The 18,879-nt window shown below is 47.1% G+C and overlaps 1 protein-coding gene across 6 annotated transcripts in view; it reads left to right on the forward strand.

Annotated features, from left to right (window-relative positions):
- Positions 1-18,879, forward strand: part of TIAM2 (TIAM Rac1 associated GEF 2) — a 208,716-nt gene that overhangs the window by 102,659 nt on the left and 87,178 nt on the right. For all 6 annotated transcript variants that reach the window (XM_084774508.1, XM_084774507.1, XM_084774511.1 and 3 more), the window contains exons 4-6: positions 3,728-4,163; positions 8,548-8,720; positions 10,837-11,061. In XM_084774508.1, the coding sequence (XP_084630634.1) occupies positions 3,728-4,163; positions 8,548-8,720; positions 10,837-11,061 (834 nt within the window). The remainder of the gene's footprint in view (positions 1-3,727; positions 4,164-8,547; positions 8,721-10,836; positions 11,062-18,879) is intronic.

Raw genomic sequence — 18,879 nt, forward strand, 5'->3', positions numbered from 1 at the left:
TGGATTCCCCAATAATTGGTTATCTATAGATATGAACAGGATTGATGTTTTTGTTTGTTTGTTTGTTTGTTTTTTCTTTTTTTGTAAATATTCCAGTCCTCTTGTTCAGGCATTTCTTCTACTTTTATGGAAAAAATTAGGATAAGGACCATAAAGATGCAACACAGCTGTGTGTGCTCGCTCAGGACTGCCATCCCAACTATGTTGGAAGCTGAGGCAGTAAAAAAAAAATCAAGATATCTGGGGACATAGTTCAGTAGGGCAGGGCATACGCCAAAACACCCGAGCCTCAGTCCATAGTGCCACACAGAAAAAAAGGCAATCCTTACTTAGGAGGAGTCTGTGACAATATGCTGTAACGAAGCATTGAGCAAAAGCTACTTTCCTTCGCCCACATAAACTTCTGTATGCCAGCAGACAACAGAGCGATGATGATGATTCAGAAAGCTTTGCTTGATGGACAGACATTTGTTTTGACTTTTAAAGATGACATAAGAAAATCAGCCTTTTCAATACAGACCTTTAAAGGCCTGCCCTCATATTCATGAGCCTGAAAACCAGACAGCTGAAAAAGGATACCGTACTAGGAGACAGAGACACGTACTAGAGAGCGGTAGGTAAACACCTCATATTGATTTTAGCTGACAAAGATCTTCACCCTACTTGGCTAAGCATTGTGTTCCTTCGGTCAGGATAGGATAGGTTTTGCTGATTTAACAATGTCTCCCGTCCCCATCTCCATGACTTGACATGACCAGGGTTTGTTTCCCTATTCATGATGTATGTTCATCCCAGTCAGCAGGTCACTGGGGTCTGTGCTGTTCTGTGGGACCCAAGGCTGCAGGAACAGCTGTCGCGAAGAACGTTCTAAGCTACTGCAGCAGAGAGGAAGGAAATTTGTTGTGTTGACTTTGAAAGTTTTCTCTTTCTCTTTCACATTTTAATTTCTGCTTAACTAGGTACTTTGTCTAACACAAGACGCTGGAAATGGGGTTTCCTTTAAGGAGTTAGGCATTGTCTTTTGCTTTTCCCAGCTTTATTGGGGTATAATGGATAAGCAAAAAAATTGAATATATAGTCTGATGACCTTGACATACAAATCCAGTGGGAATATTCACCGTAACCAACCTAGTTAACGGAGTCACCACTCAACCTAGTTATTAGGCTGGCTTTATTTCATTGTGAGACTGTTCACAGTCTACTGCCTTAGCATATTTCATATGAACAAAGGGACATCAGCTGCAGTCATTCACAATGCTGAACACCGGGTCTCTAGAATACACTTGGCTGCTGTAACCAAAGCTTCATACACTTTCCCCAGCATCTCCCACTCCCCGGCCTCTGTGCTGCCTCTTTCTTTCCCTTGGCCTGTGTGTGTGTGTGTGCTCAACTATTTTGGATTCTCACTTACGTGAGGTGGGTCATGCAGCGTTTACTTCTCTGTGGAGTGGGGTTACTCCCATTGCCCTCTACTTTCGGCTGTCAGTGCCCCTGGTCATCGAGTGTCAGAAGCCACCGCCTGTGTTGTGATTGTGTAGGCATGGAACTCAGAGGCTCTGTGCACACACACACACACACACACACACACACACACACACACACACACACGGTAAGCTCTTTGGCCTCACGCCCATAGCGGTTATTAGGAATTCTGTCTGAGCCCATTTAAGGGCATTTTATTTTCTGAAATGCCCTTCTTAGAGGGAGATTTCATCATTGGCCATTAGAATTCTAGGTGGACAGTTTTGGACATTGACGGGAGACTTGAAAAAAAATCATGCCCACTTGTAAGAATTAGTGATAAATTCCCACACGTACTATCTGTTCATCTCTCAAGGAGGAATAGTCTTTCTTTTTTGTGGCTGGACATTTAACAGCCTTGCAGCATGAAGCGTCTCTCTTATGAGAACTGATGACGACGATGACAAGGACGACAGCAGTGTTTCTTGGTCACATGTAACTCAGACCCCTCTCTCTGCCAGAGATTTGCTGGTTTTGAAACACACCGCTAAGGCATAGAAAGAAACAGATTCTCCTAGTGTTTGAGGCCAGGAGTCAGTCACAGTTGTAGCTGCCAGATGAACAACACTCCTTCATGTCCTGGAGTTTATGAAAGTCTCAACAAAGTGACAGTTAAGAGAGGAACCTTCAAGTATTTTGAATTTCCCGAGTGACTCATAGCAGCCGCCCAATTCGCTCTTTGAAGCTGAGGTGTCAGTGTATAAATAAGAATGACCACAGATCAGAGCGCGAACACACTGGAAGGTTCTGTCATCCTCACTAGGAACTGTTTGTGTTCTGGGCTCTGTTTTTAGCGCCTGGGACTGGGAAAACACTCTTTAGTTGCCTGGTGATGACTTTCCTATAAAAGACAGACAGTAACATGATTGGAATTTTTTTTTTTTTAAGATGAGATTTCCAAAAGAAAACATTTCCATAACATGGGGTGTTCAAGACAGAGCCCCAGCTCAATGGCTGCTGACTTAGTTTCTCCTCACTGTAATGTTGACGATGAGGAAGTCGTGTTAGAAACCCACTGCTGAGCACAGTTGACTGTTCTTAACCTTTCTCTTGTAGCTATACTAACCTGAGCTGGGTATTTGGGATGTCAGTACTATTTCCACTGGGAGTGAATTAACTGCTACCTTATTTATTAACCTCATTTATGTAGTTTTGAGGTAGGCTCTCGCTCTGTAGGCCAGGCTGTCCTGGAACTCACTAGGAAGTCCTTGTTGGCCTGAACTCACACCATTCCTCCTGTTTCAGCCCTCTCAAAATGCCAGGCTACAAGTGGAAGCCACCACGGTCAAGCAGCTTGTCAGCTGTTCTCCATGAGCCACACCAGGACAAACATTTTGTGTTTGCAGCCCAGTTCTGTGCCGGCCAGCTGCCTGTTCTGTGTCCCTAAGCTTAGCAGGAGGCGGCAGCTATCAGTAGACTAAGCAGTTTATTCAGAGTGGCTCGTATTTGAGTCTGTATTGGAAACAATGTTAAAAGTCAAGAGTCACTTCTTAGGTGTGTCCTAGTGCTTAGAATAAAACAGGTACTCGAATAAAAGGATGTGAACAAAGGAGTTCACTTTGTTTCATAAGGTAAATTCCCAAATTAAATAAAAATACAATTTTTTTTTAAGAAACCCAACCTATAATTACTAGGCAGTGCACCTAGTGGATTATGAATCCTTGGAGATTGGATTTTACTGTGATGAGGGGGGAATTCAGATGGTAGAGAGCATGGTCTAAGCATGGGCAGCTGGCCAGAAGACCTCATTTGTGAGCTAGGGAGAAGAAGGAAAGCCTGTGGGGCCCAACCTAGCATGAAGAACTCCCAGCCCTGCTCCCCACCCCCAAAATGGTGATTTTCTTCATCAGTGACTTCACATGATTTTAGGAGAAGAACAGATGCTAAAAACATGAAGTCTCTCCTAGAAGACACTGATTCACACTTAGCTTAGTGAGTCCCACATCATTCTGGGACTCTTTACCAGTGTGTTGTAAATACAGTAGCTAACTGATCCAGTGCTGAACTCAGGCCCCATTTGGACAGCCAGTGGCTTCTTATTTCCCCCTTTATGGTTTGAGTCTATTGATGTACATGAGATTGAGAACCTGGTACTTTTTCTAAATCGTTGGATATAGCCATATTGCCCTGAGGCTGTACAGTGGGATGTTGCTGTGGGTACCCTAGCCTCTGGTGATGACTGGCTGGTAATCTGTGTTATGTGCAGGAACCGCGATCCAAGGACGGCAGTGAGTACTTCGACAGCCACTCAGATGGACTGAATGCGGATGTGCAGGTGTCCGCGCAACCGTCTGCCTTGCTGTGGTCAGGGGGCTCAGCTCAGACCCTGTCTCACAGGAGCGAATCCACGCACGCCATTGGCAGCGATCCCCTCCAACAGAACATTTACGAGAATTTCATGCGAGAGCTGGAAATGAGCAGGACCAACATGGAGTCGGTGGAAACGTCCACAGAGACTGCGGAGTCCAGCAGCGAGTCCCTCAGCTCGCTGGAGCAGCTGGACCTGCTCTTTGAGAAGGAACAGGGAGTGGTTCGGAAAGCCGGGTGGCTCTTCTTCAAGCCCCTTGTCACCTTGCAGAAGGAGAGGAAACTGGAGCTGGTGGCCCGGAGGAAGTGGAAACAGTACTGGGTGACACTGAAAGGTACGTGGGTTACGGGTCACCGAAGGCGTGGCCATCAGCTGTCCTTTCACCAGAAAGTGCTTGTGGAGTCAGCGTTGGTTTGAGTAAGTATGAAGGATACTAGGTGTCTAAGCACTTATATGAGTTATTCGGTCTAGTAAATTATAATTTTTAAATTAAATAATTTTCTATGTATCTGCTCTGCCATTCTGTGATACTTTGGTTCTATTTAGAATAAGACAAAACCCTAAGAAACTGCCGCATAAGCTTCACTTAGTTGTATTTTGATTCTGTACGTGCTCAGAATTCTAATGCAGTGTCCATCCCAGACGACATGTTATCTAGAAGATTGCACATGTGTGATCCCCATTGACTGACTAAGAGAGTCTAATTCACTTTCTTCATGTTGTTCACTTGCTTGGTGTTGGACTTGGGGCCTCGGACATCATGATCATAGGCTGAGACCGTGCTATACTCTCAGGGTGACCTCACACCCTCCTTCCCCATGTTCCTTTCTTAGAACAAAAATAGGACTTGGTCTTGTTAAGGTGAGAACACCTCGCCCAAGCATTGCCAGTTAGCAAACCTTATTGCTTTGCTCACGGTGGGGGTGCAGGTTGGAAGACCTCCATCTTATGAGGCAGTGAGATGCCTCACTGAGCACAGCCCTGGCCTATGCAGGTGTCGACCGGAGGTACAGCTGTGGCCTCCACAAAGGCCTCCTGCTATTGTCAGAGAGACCGAAAGGGATGTGTCAGAAGTCATGATCAGGTGTCCCCACCCCGACTTCCATCAGGGAAGAGTGTAGAAACACGATCACACATGTTCACAGTAGGTGTGAACTGTCTAGCATGCCTCCCTCACATTACTCTTTCTGGGATTTCCTTTGCTTTCTGTTCAGTAATTTCTGATCCCCCATCCCCCTCCTTTCTCAATTGCCTATAAGCTCCTCTGTAAGTTCCCCCAGTGGATAGTGTGTGCTGTGTGTGAAAGCCCCAGGACCCAATAACTTGTCACTGTGGCTTAGGGTCCTTATGGTTCGTGATTGGCTAAGGAAAACACAGAACTGACCAGGGAGGCAGGCTCTTATGCATGAGAGGAGGAGATTTGGAAAGTTGGATTGGAGGACCATAGAAAATAAAGCCGTAGCTGCCTCTGGATGGTACATGCAATTTTGCGGAAACATTTTGTAGGTGAAAAGGGTTTAAGGACTTGGCTTGCAGGCCTTGGGGAATGTTTCCAGGGTGACGGGGTGGAAGTAAAAGTTAGCATGTCTTCAAAGAAAAGATGTTACCCTCATCTCCATCGTTAGAGGTCACAGGATTCTCACAAAGAAGACAACAGTCCCCTTCCTTTTCCCTGGTGCCTGTGGGTGTGGCAGACTTCTCAGGGGTCTGCTGTACCAGGCATGAAAGCCCTCCTGTGACGCAGACATCCAGTCCAATCCAGAGGGCTAGCTACCCCCCCCCCAACCTTCATGTGTCCACCTCTGCCCTCCGGGAATTCACTGTGTTAAGGTCAGCTCTCTCACCTTCAAGTATATAAATTATAAAGTCGGAACTAATGTATTGGGTTAATCTCATTTGAAAATATACTTAATATTTAAGTAGAATTCAGAAAGTATCCTTGAAGCAATCATGTGGATACATTGGAAATGGGTTTTCTGTAGCGAGGGATTATGACTGAGCCGTCCCGTGAACTACGGTCACTGATGGACACAGTGCTAAGGCAGGCAAAGGTTTGAGTTTGGAAGACAGAGAGCATTTAATAGGGACCATCTGCCTTTTCCAATGAGAGGATTTTCATGCAGTTCACAGGGATACCCTGGGCTGGAGTTGTCGAGGTTACTACAGATGTTGCTCCAGTGGCACAGTGTTCTGTGTGGTATCAGGATGAGCAGTGACGAGGATGGGTTTTGGATTCTATAGACTCTATCCCAAGATGGGCCCCCAGCGAGGAGTGGAGGGACAATGTGAGATGAGGATGCTAAAGAGCAGGTGGACTTGAGCGGGGGCAGATTGATTGTTTTTGAGACAGGGTTTCTCTGTATAGCCTTGGCTGTTCTGGACTCACTTTGTAGACCAGGCTGGCCTTGAACTCAGAACTATTCACCTGCCTCTGCCTCCCAAGTGAAGACTGTTTTTCTTTATGCTACCATGGCCAGAAGAATGTCTACTTAACCCCACCAGGAGCTGCTAGGCATGGGGTAGGGTTGATGGTCACGTCACCACAGTGAGTTGAAGGAGGCTTCCTAAACTCCAGTCCCACCTTCCTTCAAGGTACAGATCAATGCATCAGGGTAAGGCTGACTCTCTGTCCAGCATATGATGTTGCACCTTGGGCCAGATCTAAATGGGGATGTCCCCACTGAATATTCCTGGTGTTGAAATGTTTGGTGACCTCTTAGTTTTTGCTTGGGGTTTGGATTCATTTTCTTTTAATGAAATGATTCAAATCCTGGCTGTTGGTGCATACCACCAGGTAAGCTGGGAAGGACGCGTGAAGCCATGGGAAGAGTTTAGACACAGATGCAGCTGGCATGTGGCTCTGTTCCCTTTGTCCTGAGCTTCAGGTCATGCTGTTTTGCATATACATGGACAGGTGGGGCTTTCTCAAAGGTAAAGTGTTGGGCTTGTTTTCATGGACATCATTATCTGGACTGGTTTAGACCAGCAGCTCTGGCTATAAACTTCTGCCTCTTCTTGCCCGTGGTATTTGATCATGTCCAGCTTCCTAGTTTGGACAAAGCTTTGTCTGTGTTGAGGAGAGAGACTGCTCACTGTTCTTGAGGTGATGAAATGCTGCCATGGGGATACAGTGCCCCTTTGCAGCACTGCACTTGGGAAGACAACTTTCCCCTTGCTCTCAGCTACAGTGTGGACTCATGTCAAGGCTTAAGGAAGCAGTGGACGTGGCAAGAGGAACACTGTGAGTGTGTACAGGCACGTATGAGCTTGTGTGTGAGTGGAGACAGGCAAGAAAAGCCTTGCATACTCAACCTGTGAGATAATTTCTAGAAACACCTGAACTTGAATGATGACACAAGGTAGTGGTGGGCCCTGCCCATGCTGTGCTGGAGAAGACTGGCTGGGGGTTCCCCCCTATTGATGCGAAGGACTTATATCCACAAGGTCCATATCATTGATATTTGAGTGCTGGTCATTGGTGCACAAAATAATGCTTGAAATATTTCACTGGGGCTAGGGAGATGGCTTAGCCAGTAAATCTTTGTTGTACAAGCACAAGGACCTGCATTTGATCCTCAAAACTCATATTAAAAAATAAGAAGAGGAGGAGGAGGAGGAGGAGGAGGAGGAGGAGGAAGAAGAAGAAGAAGAAGAAGAAGAAGAAGAAGAAGAAGAAGAAGAAGAAGAAGAAGAAGAAGAAGAAGAAACATCATCATCATCAGCAGCAGCAGCAGCAGCAGCAATGGCGCATGCTTGTAACCCAGTACTGAGGAGGTGGATTCCTGGGGCTTGCTGGCTGTCCAGACTAGCCAAATAAATGAAGTAAAACTGAGACAGCCTGACTGAATGAGCAAGGTGAAAAGATACACAGTTGACTTCTGACTTCCACATGCAAGTGCACATGCATGCACACACATGAACTTTCCTTATACTGGAAAACATACTCCTGTGCTTCTTAAAAGCAATCTTTGGCTTAATTAAGTCTAATTATAAAATTGAAGTAGACTCTTTGACCTGTAATTCTTTACCGGCTCATTAAGGAATATAAAATAGTTAAAATTACAGGTACTGGCATTTTTTTTAGAGTAATGCTTATAATTGAGTCATATTTGCTTTCCTAGCCTGTGGGGAAAAACATGAAGATGTTTGGTATACATTTGAAATGTAAGCTTGGTATTTTCTTAGAAATGGCCTGTTCAGTAGATAAATCCAGTTTCCTGGACCACAAACTGTAAGTGTAGCTAACACACATGGGACTTTTTTCAGCCTACCACATTTAATAAATACCTTCAAAAATAACACAGTTGCATGCCCGAGAATGAGAGTGCTGAAGTGAAGGGGCCTGAGTTCATACCCATGCTCCACTGTCCTCTGGCCTAGGGCATCCACACATGTGACCACCTCCCCGATTTCTTATTGGTTGATTGGAGTATGTTAGTTTGACAGCCTTGTAGGACAGCTCTGTGGAAAATGCATCTGGGGAGTGAGGCGGAGGTGTACTGCATTGTTGTTGATCGGCGAGACCATCATCTGGTTTTCATTCTGCTCCTGAGAGCTTAACTAGGCATGCCGCACACGCCAGGGTTTCCTTGTTACAACACTGGCCTCTTGCAGGTGCCTGGGGGGCATTCTGGCCTTAGACCATTTACCTCTCATGCCTTTCCCATACTCCCTCTGGTCCTGTGGCAGGGGCATTATTCTGCTTGTATCTTCCCCAGGCTGTACTCTGCTGTTTTACGAGACTTACGGAAAGAATTCCACGGACCAGCACAGCGCCCCACGGTGTGCCCTCTTTGCAGAGGACAGCATCGTTCAGTCTGTCCCTGAGCATCCCAAGAAGGAGCACGTGTTCTGCCTAAGCAACTCCTGTGGGGACGTCTACCTCTTCCAGGTACTGTGCTGCTGTGCAAATGGAGGGTGGTGCCATGTGATTCAGATAAGCCAAACAGGATTAAAAAGGAAAACATCTCTAGGCATTCCTTTTATCTATTTTATTGGGGTTCTCCTATTGCCTCCACCTCCCTACTTCACCCCAATCCCTTCCAACTCCTCAACACCAGGTAGGAGAGAAAGATGGTTAGTGGGGAGAGGGCGTAGTTCTTTTTAGCTACTTCCTGCTGCATAGGGTCGTTGGGTTCTTTGGGGCAAGTCCAGTCTTCATTTCTGATGTCTTCATCTTCTTGTCAAACTGCAACGACAGCAAGCAGGAGCAGCAGGAGGGAGCAGCAGGAGGGAGCAGCAGCCGCCGCCTTCTTCCTCAGAATGCACCAGTCTCTCTGGGCTCTGGTATTATTCCCTCGCTTAGAGTCCACAGGATTAAACTATCTGCAGCTGGCAAAGATCACACCTTTCTCAGAGCCCGCATGAGGCAAAATGTCTGTGCTGTAGACTGTCTACAGGAGCCCCATATCCCACACCTGGGATTAAAACAAAAACATAATCACATAACATAACTGGATTTTTTTAAAAAAGAAACAAAAACTCAACACTACAAGCATTGGCATGAGCTCAGTGAATGCTCCATTGGGCTTTGCAATTAGGGTGTGTGCAGGAGACGGTGGCTTCTCAGTCCCACCAGTGCCAAGACCATCCCTGTAGTGGGCACTTGTCAGGTGCTTGTGAGTCCAAGGCTACTGCCTATCATATCCATGTCAGGACAAAGGGGAAATATTGTGATCTGTGCTCTGGGTAACACATGATCTAGAGAGGGTAATGTCTGGGAGGTCCAGAACGGAGATCTTTTATAGAAAGCCTGTGGCCTGGGAAGCATCAGCTGCTCCCAGGAATCCTAGTAAAAGTCAAAGAAGAAGCTTTCCAGGTACAGCAGACCCTTCTGGACAAGTGCTATGAAAGAGACAGCTGCCTTTGGATATTTATAGCCAGGATATCTACCATCAGGATTTCTAGCAATTTGACAGACACAGCTAGCGTGGTGTTGAGCCCTGCAGACCAACTGAATGCTAGCCCCCTTGCTGAGCACCTGTGTCTTCTTGGAGCACTTGCCCAACTTCTCGACACTTTGGACTTTGAACAAGTAGGTTTATAAGGGTGCACAGAAATCAGTCATGAGGTAACTCACACCTGTAATCCCAGCACTTGGGAGATTGAGGCAGGAGGATGACTGTGAGTTCAAGATGATCCTGGGCTGCATAGTGAGTTCCAGCATCGCCTGATCTACACTGAGAGACTATGTCTAAAAGCTACCACTATTACCACCACCACCTCAAAGAGCTTACAGGATTGCTTTAAGCATGAATGTAATATGTATCACATGATGTTACCATGGGCGGATAGAGCCTTGTTTTCTGTCACTAACTGTGGGCTGTTGTTTTGTTCTGGTTTGTTTTTCTGGGTGCCACAGTAAGATTTCCACCTTACTTTTATTTCTGCGATGAAACACCCTGACAAAAATCAACCAACAAGAGGCTTATTTTAGTTCATGGTTCTAGGTCACAGTCCATGGATGAGCAGAAGTCACAGTACTGGCATGGGGGAGGGGTCGAGACAGCAGATCATATCCTATTCACAGTCGAGGGCAGAGAATGCACAAATGCGCAGAAACACACAAGTGCCCAGCTCGCTTTCTCTATTCTTACCCAGGCCTGGACCGGAAGCTGGGAATGGTGCCTTCTACTTTCAGCCATTCCATATCAATTAAAGCAGTCAAGACCGTCCACCATGGACATGCTCCCAGGCCAGCCTAGTCTAGACAGTGCTTCACGAAGACACTCTTCCTGTGAGGTCCTAGAGAGGATCAGGCCAGCAAGTAGTACTAGCCAGCAGAGGCTGTCCAGTCCTGTCCGCTTAGCTTTTGATGTTCCTCCCTCAGGGACTCTGAACCTCAGCTGGGTGTTTATATTTGAAAAACTAAATTGTTTGTCTATTTTTTTTTTGTGAAGAGAGCCCTTAGGTTTGACACATCAAGGCTTAGCCTGCCATTTTGGAGCAACCTCTTGTGTTCAATTAATCTCAAACAGTCCCCCACTCTCCCCCCATCCCACGCTCAGGCCACAAGCCAGACAGACCTGGAAAACTGGGTGACCGCCATACACTCCGCGTGCGCGTCCCTTTTTGCCAAGAAGCATGGGAAAGAGGACACGGTGCGGCTGCTGAAGAGCCAGACCAGGAGCCTGCTTCAGAAGATTGACATGGACGGCAAGATGAAGAAGATGGCAGAGCTGCAGCTGTCTGTCGTCAGCGACCCCAGGAACAGGAGGGCCATCGAGAAGCAGGTGCCACCACTGCGTATCCCTCAGCAGCCACGTGAACACACTCCCACGTGTGTTGTCACATCCCTCCTCACTTTTTCCCTCTCTTACTTATATTTGCCGTGTGTGTGTGTGTGTGTGTGTGTGTGTGTGTGTGTGTGTGTGTGTGTACGCGCCTAAGAGATGCATCTGACTTGAAGGCATGAAAATAATTGCGAAATATGAAGCTTATTTCTAAGAAATGGACAATCCAGCTTGAAGGCAAGCCTGGTAAGCATGAGACAGTAAGGAAAATTTCTAGAACGGGCTAGATTAGGTGACACCTGGTATAGTCTTCAAATGCTATGAGAAGGTGAGAGGTGAATACAGTGTTTCTAAGTTGGGAGAAAGGGTGGTAAAAGTAGCCACTTTGGGAAATGTTGTTTGAGGGACACACTGACTAGGGAAGGGCAGTAGGCAGGAAGTGGTAGTGGTCTTGGGTGTTTAGGTACAAAGGTCTGGTAGCAAGTGACATAGAAGATGCTTGGGACTTTATTTAGAAAGTGCTAGAATGCAGTTTTCTGTAATTCTATAGAATTTATGCTGCCACGTGGAACTGTTCTTAGATGATCCACACACTCAGACTTCCTGCAAGGCCCAGGAAGAAAGCCAAGGGCAGAAGGACAGTTGCTCCTACCTGGAGCCCAGCTTGCGCTCTCCCTTGTCTCGCTCTGTCTTGCTTTTTCTTGGGAAGAGTTCACCTGCCAGGCAGGCATCGTTTAGGGGAGCAGGACCATTTCTCATGCTCCAGGAGAAAGACCCAAGAGTTGTCTCAGGCAAGGGAGACAGACGCAGGGACTGCACAGGTAGAGGTGGAGTTGCAGTCGTGTTGGCACATCCCTTGTGCTTCTTCATGCATCACATGCACATCTTACAGTGTGATTTTTTTTTTAAATTGATGTAGGAAGATTCCTTGTAAATTCCAGGCTAGCCTGAGCTACAGAATGAGATTGGGCTCAAACAGACAAAGGAGAAAAATGCTTACTTTAGTAACTTCTACAAAATGCATGCACCTTAGAAGAAGAGACGCTAAGTATCATTTTAAAGCAAGCCAAGTTAATTACACATATTGGCATATCAGTAACTAAATCTGCAGTGTCATAGGGCAGTTAAGCCATTATAGGGTTCTTCTTCGGTTAATTATTCACTTAGCAATTTGTTTTGATTTTCTCTCATTGTTCATCATCTCACGGAAGGCCTCCGGAGCGCTCACAGCTTTTGAACACTGACTTGTCTCCTTTGTTTGTTGATCCTTGGTGCTTCAACTTCTCAGGACCACCCAGTTTATCTGGGGTGCGCAGGGTGTGCCACTCTGTCCAGGGGACATGGTGGGTGAGAGCTTGAGGGATAATCCCTAGTGTGGCACGATCTGTGTGTTGTCCTGGGTCCTGTCTGTTAGGGTTTGCAAAGCCCAGTGACACTGAGTCCATAAGTCTCATATGATCTGTGTTGCGGAAAAGGACAGTGTTAGCGCTTCCTGCTTTCTTAAGCTGAGCTTCAGGACTAGGCTTCACTGCTCTAGGAGAGGAGTGTCTTATGTGGACTCAGACATTTAGTTTTAGGGACAGAAAGGGAACATTTGACGACATTGAAAGTATCGTGTGTGTGTGTGTGTGTGTGTGTGTGTGTGTGTGTGTGTGTGTGCGCGCGCGCACGCGCACTTCTCTTCCATGGGACCAAGGTTTAATTCTTAGCTCCCACATGGAGGTTCACATCTGTGACTCCAGTTCCAGGGGACCTGACACCCTCTCCTGGCCTCTCTGGGCACTGCATATGTGTGGGGGAATAGACATGTAGACATGTAGGAAAAGCTCCCATACACATAAAGTAAAAACAAATAAACATTTAAAAAAGATGGCAGAAGTCTCTCCTATAAGTACATTTCCCATCCCCTGCGCCCCCCCCCCCATGTATTTTCCTGCATTGTCCATAGTTTGTGAATGAATGCTGGATGGATGGTGTCTCAGTCACTTCTGACCTCTGAATCTGAGAGTCTTGAATGACTAGGTGGTCCAAGGAGAAGTTCTTTTAATGAACTGGGATCAGCGGAGCCTGGTGCCGCAGGCCTGTGGTTCCCCGCTACTTGGAAGGCTAAGGCAAGAAGGTGATAAATTCAAGCCAGCTAAGGCTACATAGCAAATGACTGGCCACCATGGGCAGCTTAGCTAGACCCTGTCACAAAGAAATGAAGCCAGGCTGCTGTTGTCGCTGAAGTATAGAGCATCTGTGCAGCACATAGGAAGGTGCAGGGATTTATCCTTTGAGGCCGACGCCCACTCTTTGACAGGGTCGTGTCAGTCGTTTGCATTATACCTTGGCTTATACTTGGCTTATTGCGTTATACCAGCTTTTCACTCTGGTTTCCCTCCCCGCTGCTCCTAACCCAAATCCCTCCCCTCCTCCTCCACACTCTCCCACCCCTGCCTCACAACACTGCGAATTCCTGGGAAGAAGAGTTGCGCTTCAGAAATTCTGCCTTGATGTTACCTTACCACATTAAAAGAAAAATTTAAGGCCCTAATTTAGTCATCTTCCCCCCACCCCAAAGGTACTGCAGGGGGTAACAGGAGTTAAATCCACTGGGCTCACTCCTCCCAGCTCAGTCAGGAAGTTGTAGAGAGAGCCATTTGCTAGACAAAAGCCTACAGGGGAAGCAAGTGTGTTACAGGTGCGCATTGGAGGCCAGAGGGCATCTGCTATGATATCCCAGGCTTTTGCACTTGAGAACAAAGAATAGGATCCACGCATATATGTGTAGAGGTAGAGATAGAGGCAGTTAGTTAAGAACAAGAAAAATATTCCCAAGAACGATGGCAGGCCGGAGACCTCTCTGCGGGGTGGGGTGGGGGCTGCCTTTATGTGCCCACTTTCTGCCCCGTTTGTATATTGTCGTCTTTTCAAACATGTGCTGGCTCTTACACATACTCTGGTGTGTGTGTGTGTGGGGGGGGGGGGGTCCTAGTCTTCTGTTAACTGGCTTGACTCGTGTGTTAAGCTTGGTCCGTCTTCTCTCCTTGGCTTGCAGTTGCTTTTAAGTCTCCAACAAGGACCATCATACCGTGCCAGGGCAGCGTTAGCCACAGGCTTGGACCAATGAGGGCACAGAACCCATGCATCTTTCATGCGTTCTGCAAACCACCCACTTGAAAGTTCCCATTGTGAAGGAGCTCATTGCCACTTAGAAGTTGCAGCTGTGCGGTGTCCTCTCGATCATGTGGCGTTTTCTCGCAGAGGCACCCGCAACTTCAGGTCTATCCATCGTGCGTCCTCAGCATGCCAGACCCTCTGGTGTAGATGACGTCATGCAAGATAGATAAAGTCTCTGAAACAGGATCTCTTTGAAGTTGGTGGGTGGAGAAAGGGGTTGTCAACACCCTTTCCTAATAGAAAGACACTGTCACAGTGACAATGGCTGTGTTTCATGCTGCTGTGGAGGTCACATGCTTTGCTTAAAATAAAACATGCTACAGTCCTGTCCTCTGGCCTCTGGGCTATTTCACGAGGCAGGATGATGCAACTTTCATTTGAGCGTGTCCAATGCGCACCAGACCCCGCTGTGTGTCCGCATGGGGAGGAGTGCCTTTGAAGTCCTGAGGGAGGAAGCGTTGTAAATTAAGTCCAGTTAGTACTTTATTTTCCTTTCCGTTTATTATTTCAAACAAGTCAATGAGGACAAAAGCCTCTCCGCCCTTAGGCGATCTTGGCATCCTCCCAGATGGCTTCGGCCTCCCCCTGCCGCTGGCACCGCTCCCAAAGTCTGCCTCATCATGTGCCCTTGTTGGGGACCAGGGGTCTGCCCATTGAATCAGTGGGCTGGGAAGGGAGGGCTGCTATGGTGCTTGGAGAAACCACACAAGTGGGGCTGCGTCCATCACCCCAGCCTTTGTGTACCCTGGGTATCCCTTTATGTATTTACTTAAGGTTGAAGATGATAAAGAAGGATGTAGCGTTGTGTTTAGACACTTGGAAACCATGGCAACAGGGGACAGTATGGATGAAGCCTTGATGATGTGATGTGTGGGTGGGGGTATAGTTTGTGGAGGAGAAAGCAGACAAGAATAGTTGTCGAGGGGCGTGGGGGCAAGGCTGGTTGATGGAGGTGCGATGCATAGATACAGGCTTTCTTCAGGAGTCAGTAAGGAGATGGTGGAAGTCGGCTGGACATCATAACAGCTGAGGCTTTAGTTCAGTCAGCTTTTGTGCAGTACACACTCAAGGCTTAGGTATGTGTGCAGACTGGAGACAGCCTGTCCTCAGAGTGTCCTCCATCAGGAAGGATGACAGACCTGGGCCTGTAGTTTCAACACAAGATAATGAAGTTGGAGCTATTGTTTCACAGCACTGGGGAAGACACCGAGATGAGATTTAGCCTCTTATGTAGTCTTGGAAGACTTCCGGAAGAGGGCCCATCTGTATTGTTTCTTGGAAATGAGGCTTTAGCCAGAACAGGGTCAGAGAAGGGTGCCATGGGCAGAGTGGTGTATTTTCACAGAAGTAACAGTGTTCACATGTAATCAACACATCCAGTCATGAGGTTTCCTGGTCTCAAAGCCCTTTGGCATTCTCATGGCATAGAAAATGACCCCTCTTCACTCTGGTCTTCATCCGGAAGCCCACTTAGCTGTTTACTCCTAGACTTTTTCTCCACTCCTATCTTCTTTCTGGGGACATACAAGCAGAGAGGACTGTATACACAGTGCACACACATGTGGGCCCATAAACAGAGAGGACTGTATGCACAGTGCACACACATGTAGATGCATAAACAGAGAGGACTGTATGCATGCTGCACACACATGTGGACATATAAGCAGAGAGGACTGTATACACAGTGCACACACATGTGGACGTATAAGCAGAGAGGACTGTATACACGGTGCACACACATGTGGACGTATAAGCAGAGAGGACTGTATACACAGTGCACACACATGTGGACGTATAAGCAGAGAGGACTGTATACACGGTGCACACACATGTGGGCGTATAAGCAGAGAGGACTGTGTACACGGTGCACACACATGTGGACGTATAAGCAGAGAGGACTGTGTACACGGTGCACACACATGTGGACGTATAAGCAGAGAGGACTGTATACACGGTGCACACACATGTGGACGTATAAGCAGAGAGGACTGTATACACGGTGCACAAACATGTGGACGTATAAGCAGAGAGGACTGTATGCACGGTGCACACACATGTGGATGTATAAGCAGAGAGGACTGTATACACGGTGCACACACATGTGGACGTATAAGCAGAGAGGACTGTATACACGGTGCACACACATGTGGACGTATAAGCAGAGAGGACTGTATGCACGGTGCACACACATGTGGGCGTATAAGCAGAGAGGACTGTATGCACAGTGCACACACATGTGGGCGTATAAGCAGAGAGGACTGTATGCACAGTGCACACACATGTGGATGTATAAGCAGAGAGGACTGTATGCACAGTGCACATACATGTGGATGTATAAGCAGAGAGGACTGTATGCACAGTGCACATACATGTGGACGTATAAGCAGAGAGGACTGTATGCACAGTGCACATACATGTGGATGTATAAGCAGAGAGGACTGTATGTGTGCTGCACACACATGTGGATGTACAAGCAGAGAGGACTGTATACACGGTGCGCACACATGCGGACATATAAACAGAGAGGACTGTATGCACAGTGTACACGCATGCTGCCTCCTTTCTCCTGTCACCTGGACCACTCTGCAGATCCTGTTTCTCACAAAGGCCCAGGAGCTACTTCCTCTGAGAGCACCCTGGACTCTCCTCACACAAGTTCTGTCTGGGATGTCTCATGGCTCTTGGTTCTGTCTTTCTCCCTGCTCAGCATGTTGCTTTCCAGTTGTCTCTTGTGGCTCCCCAGTGTGTCTCTTGTGTCCCTGCTGCAGGGCACAGCTCCTAAAGGACCCTATTGTTCACATCTTGATTATTTTCTGGAGGTGGCGAGTGTTACAAAATGTCCTGCTCAGCCCCTGGAATGGCACCACCCACATTTAGGGTGGGTCTTCCACCTCAGTTAAGCTCATCCGGGTCGATCTTCCACCTCAGTAAAGCTCATCCAGGTTATCCCTCAAAGCTGTGTTCAGAGCTTGCCTCTCCAGGAGACATTCTAGATGTTGTCAACATGAACATCAGCATTAACTACCACAGGCTGCTTTCGTGAGTCTGAGGTGGGGGTGGGGTCTTTCTTCATCACTGTAGGAAGCCCAGCTCTTGTCTGAGTTCATCCCTCCCTTCTTTTCTCCCATGTTCTCTTTTCTCCCAGTTTTCTCTCAGCTTTAGTATCCTCAAGAGTCCTTCTCAAGCCATGGTCATGTTTGGCTTTCTGATCTCTCTTCCCAGTAGAGATGGGTAGACAGCATCCATTTGAGGGGTGGGGGAGCAGACGCTTAGGTGAGTGAAGTTTCTGAGGCTACACAGCTGGCAAGTGGCAGAGCCAAGAATGGACTCAAATCTGCTCTGAGTCCTCAGCTACTGCGCCATGGGGCTTCGGTGAGGTACGCGATGCTTTGCTCGCTGACTCAATGTGGCTTTGTATGGATGGGTGATAAGTCCTTGTTTTCCTGGTTCCCATAATGTGGGATTTCCCAGTCTGATTTGAAGGAAAATTTATTGGCTCTATAGTGGGTGGCTTATCTCCAAGGAGACTAAACAAAGCTGGCTGCTGAACCATGCATTGCTGTTTTAGCCTCTAGTCACCTTTGGTAGAGCCTTGTCACTGGTTGGGGTCCCTGGGGAACATAGGTTTTGTTGTTTGCAAAGCACAGAGTGGGAGTTCTTAAAATTCATTCCATCAAAAAGGAAACAGTAAATTTCTTTTAGGTGAAGCCTAGTAACATACAATTGGGCCAGAAGTTACAATAGAATGACTAAATGAAATACTTTCCTAAGGAGGTTGGGTGTGGCAGGAAGGCCGCCATCTTTCTTTATATGCATCCCATACTCATTTGGCTCATCGTTATTTTTATCATCAGGGTTCATCTTCTCCCCCTTCCACTCTTCCACAGTTGTCCAGAGCATCTCTGAGCTCATTCGCTTAACATAGCTGTGTTACCAATAAAGAGGAAGCCTGTCCTTGGGTCTGTTTCGGTGCTGAGATTGTGGGGGTTTCCTGTGGGATTTCATCATTAAAATTTTCCCTTTGTGCGGGACTGATGATATGGCTTAATGGATCTAACCTAATGATCTTAGTTTGCTCTCTGGAGCCCGTGTGAAGGTGAAAGGAGAGAACCAGCTCGCTTTCAGAAGTTGTCTCTGACCTCTATACACGCAATGTAGAACTTGTGTACACACACACACACACACACACACACACACACACACACACACTCCCTTTTATAATAAAGGGTAACAAAAGGCTTCAATAAATGGACTCTCCCATCTCCTGTGCCATCCTCGGCTTTGCTTTGTTTTGTTGTTTGTGCCACTATAAGGAGCATTTGGTTTGTAAAGCAGGCTTTTCACTTCTGTGGCCAGATAACTTATTTAAAAACCTTGTTCTCTGGAGTAGGGAAGATACTAGGTACCTGAAGATCGCCTTGAACTCCCAATCTTGTCTATACCTTCCAAGTGCTGGGGTCAGCGGCGTGCACCATGATGCCTATTTATGATCCAGCCTGGGACTCTGCGCATGTTAGTAAACAAGCAATCTGCCGACTGAACGGCATCCCCAGAACTTGCAGTGCTTCATGCAGAAAGTTGTGTGTTGAACATGTAAGAGGTGCATGGAGAGAAGATAGGGCAGTGGTTCTCAACCTATGGGTCGTCTAAAACCAT

This window comes from Acomys minous (genome assembly GCF_964271855.1).
Source record: "Acomys minous genome assembly, chromosome: 3".
Taxonomy (NCBI): Eukaryota; Metazoa; Chordata; class Mammalia; order Rodentia; family Muridae; genus Acomys; species Acomys minous.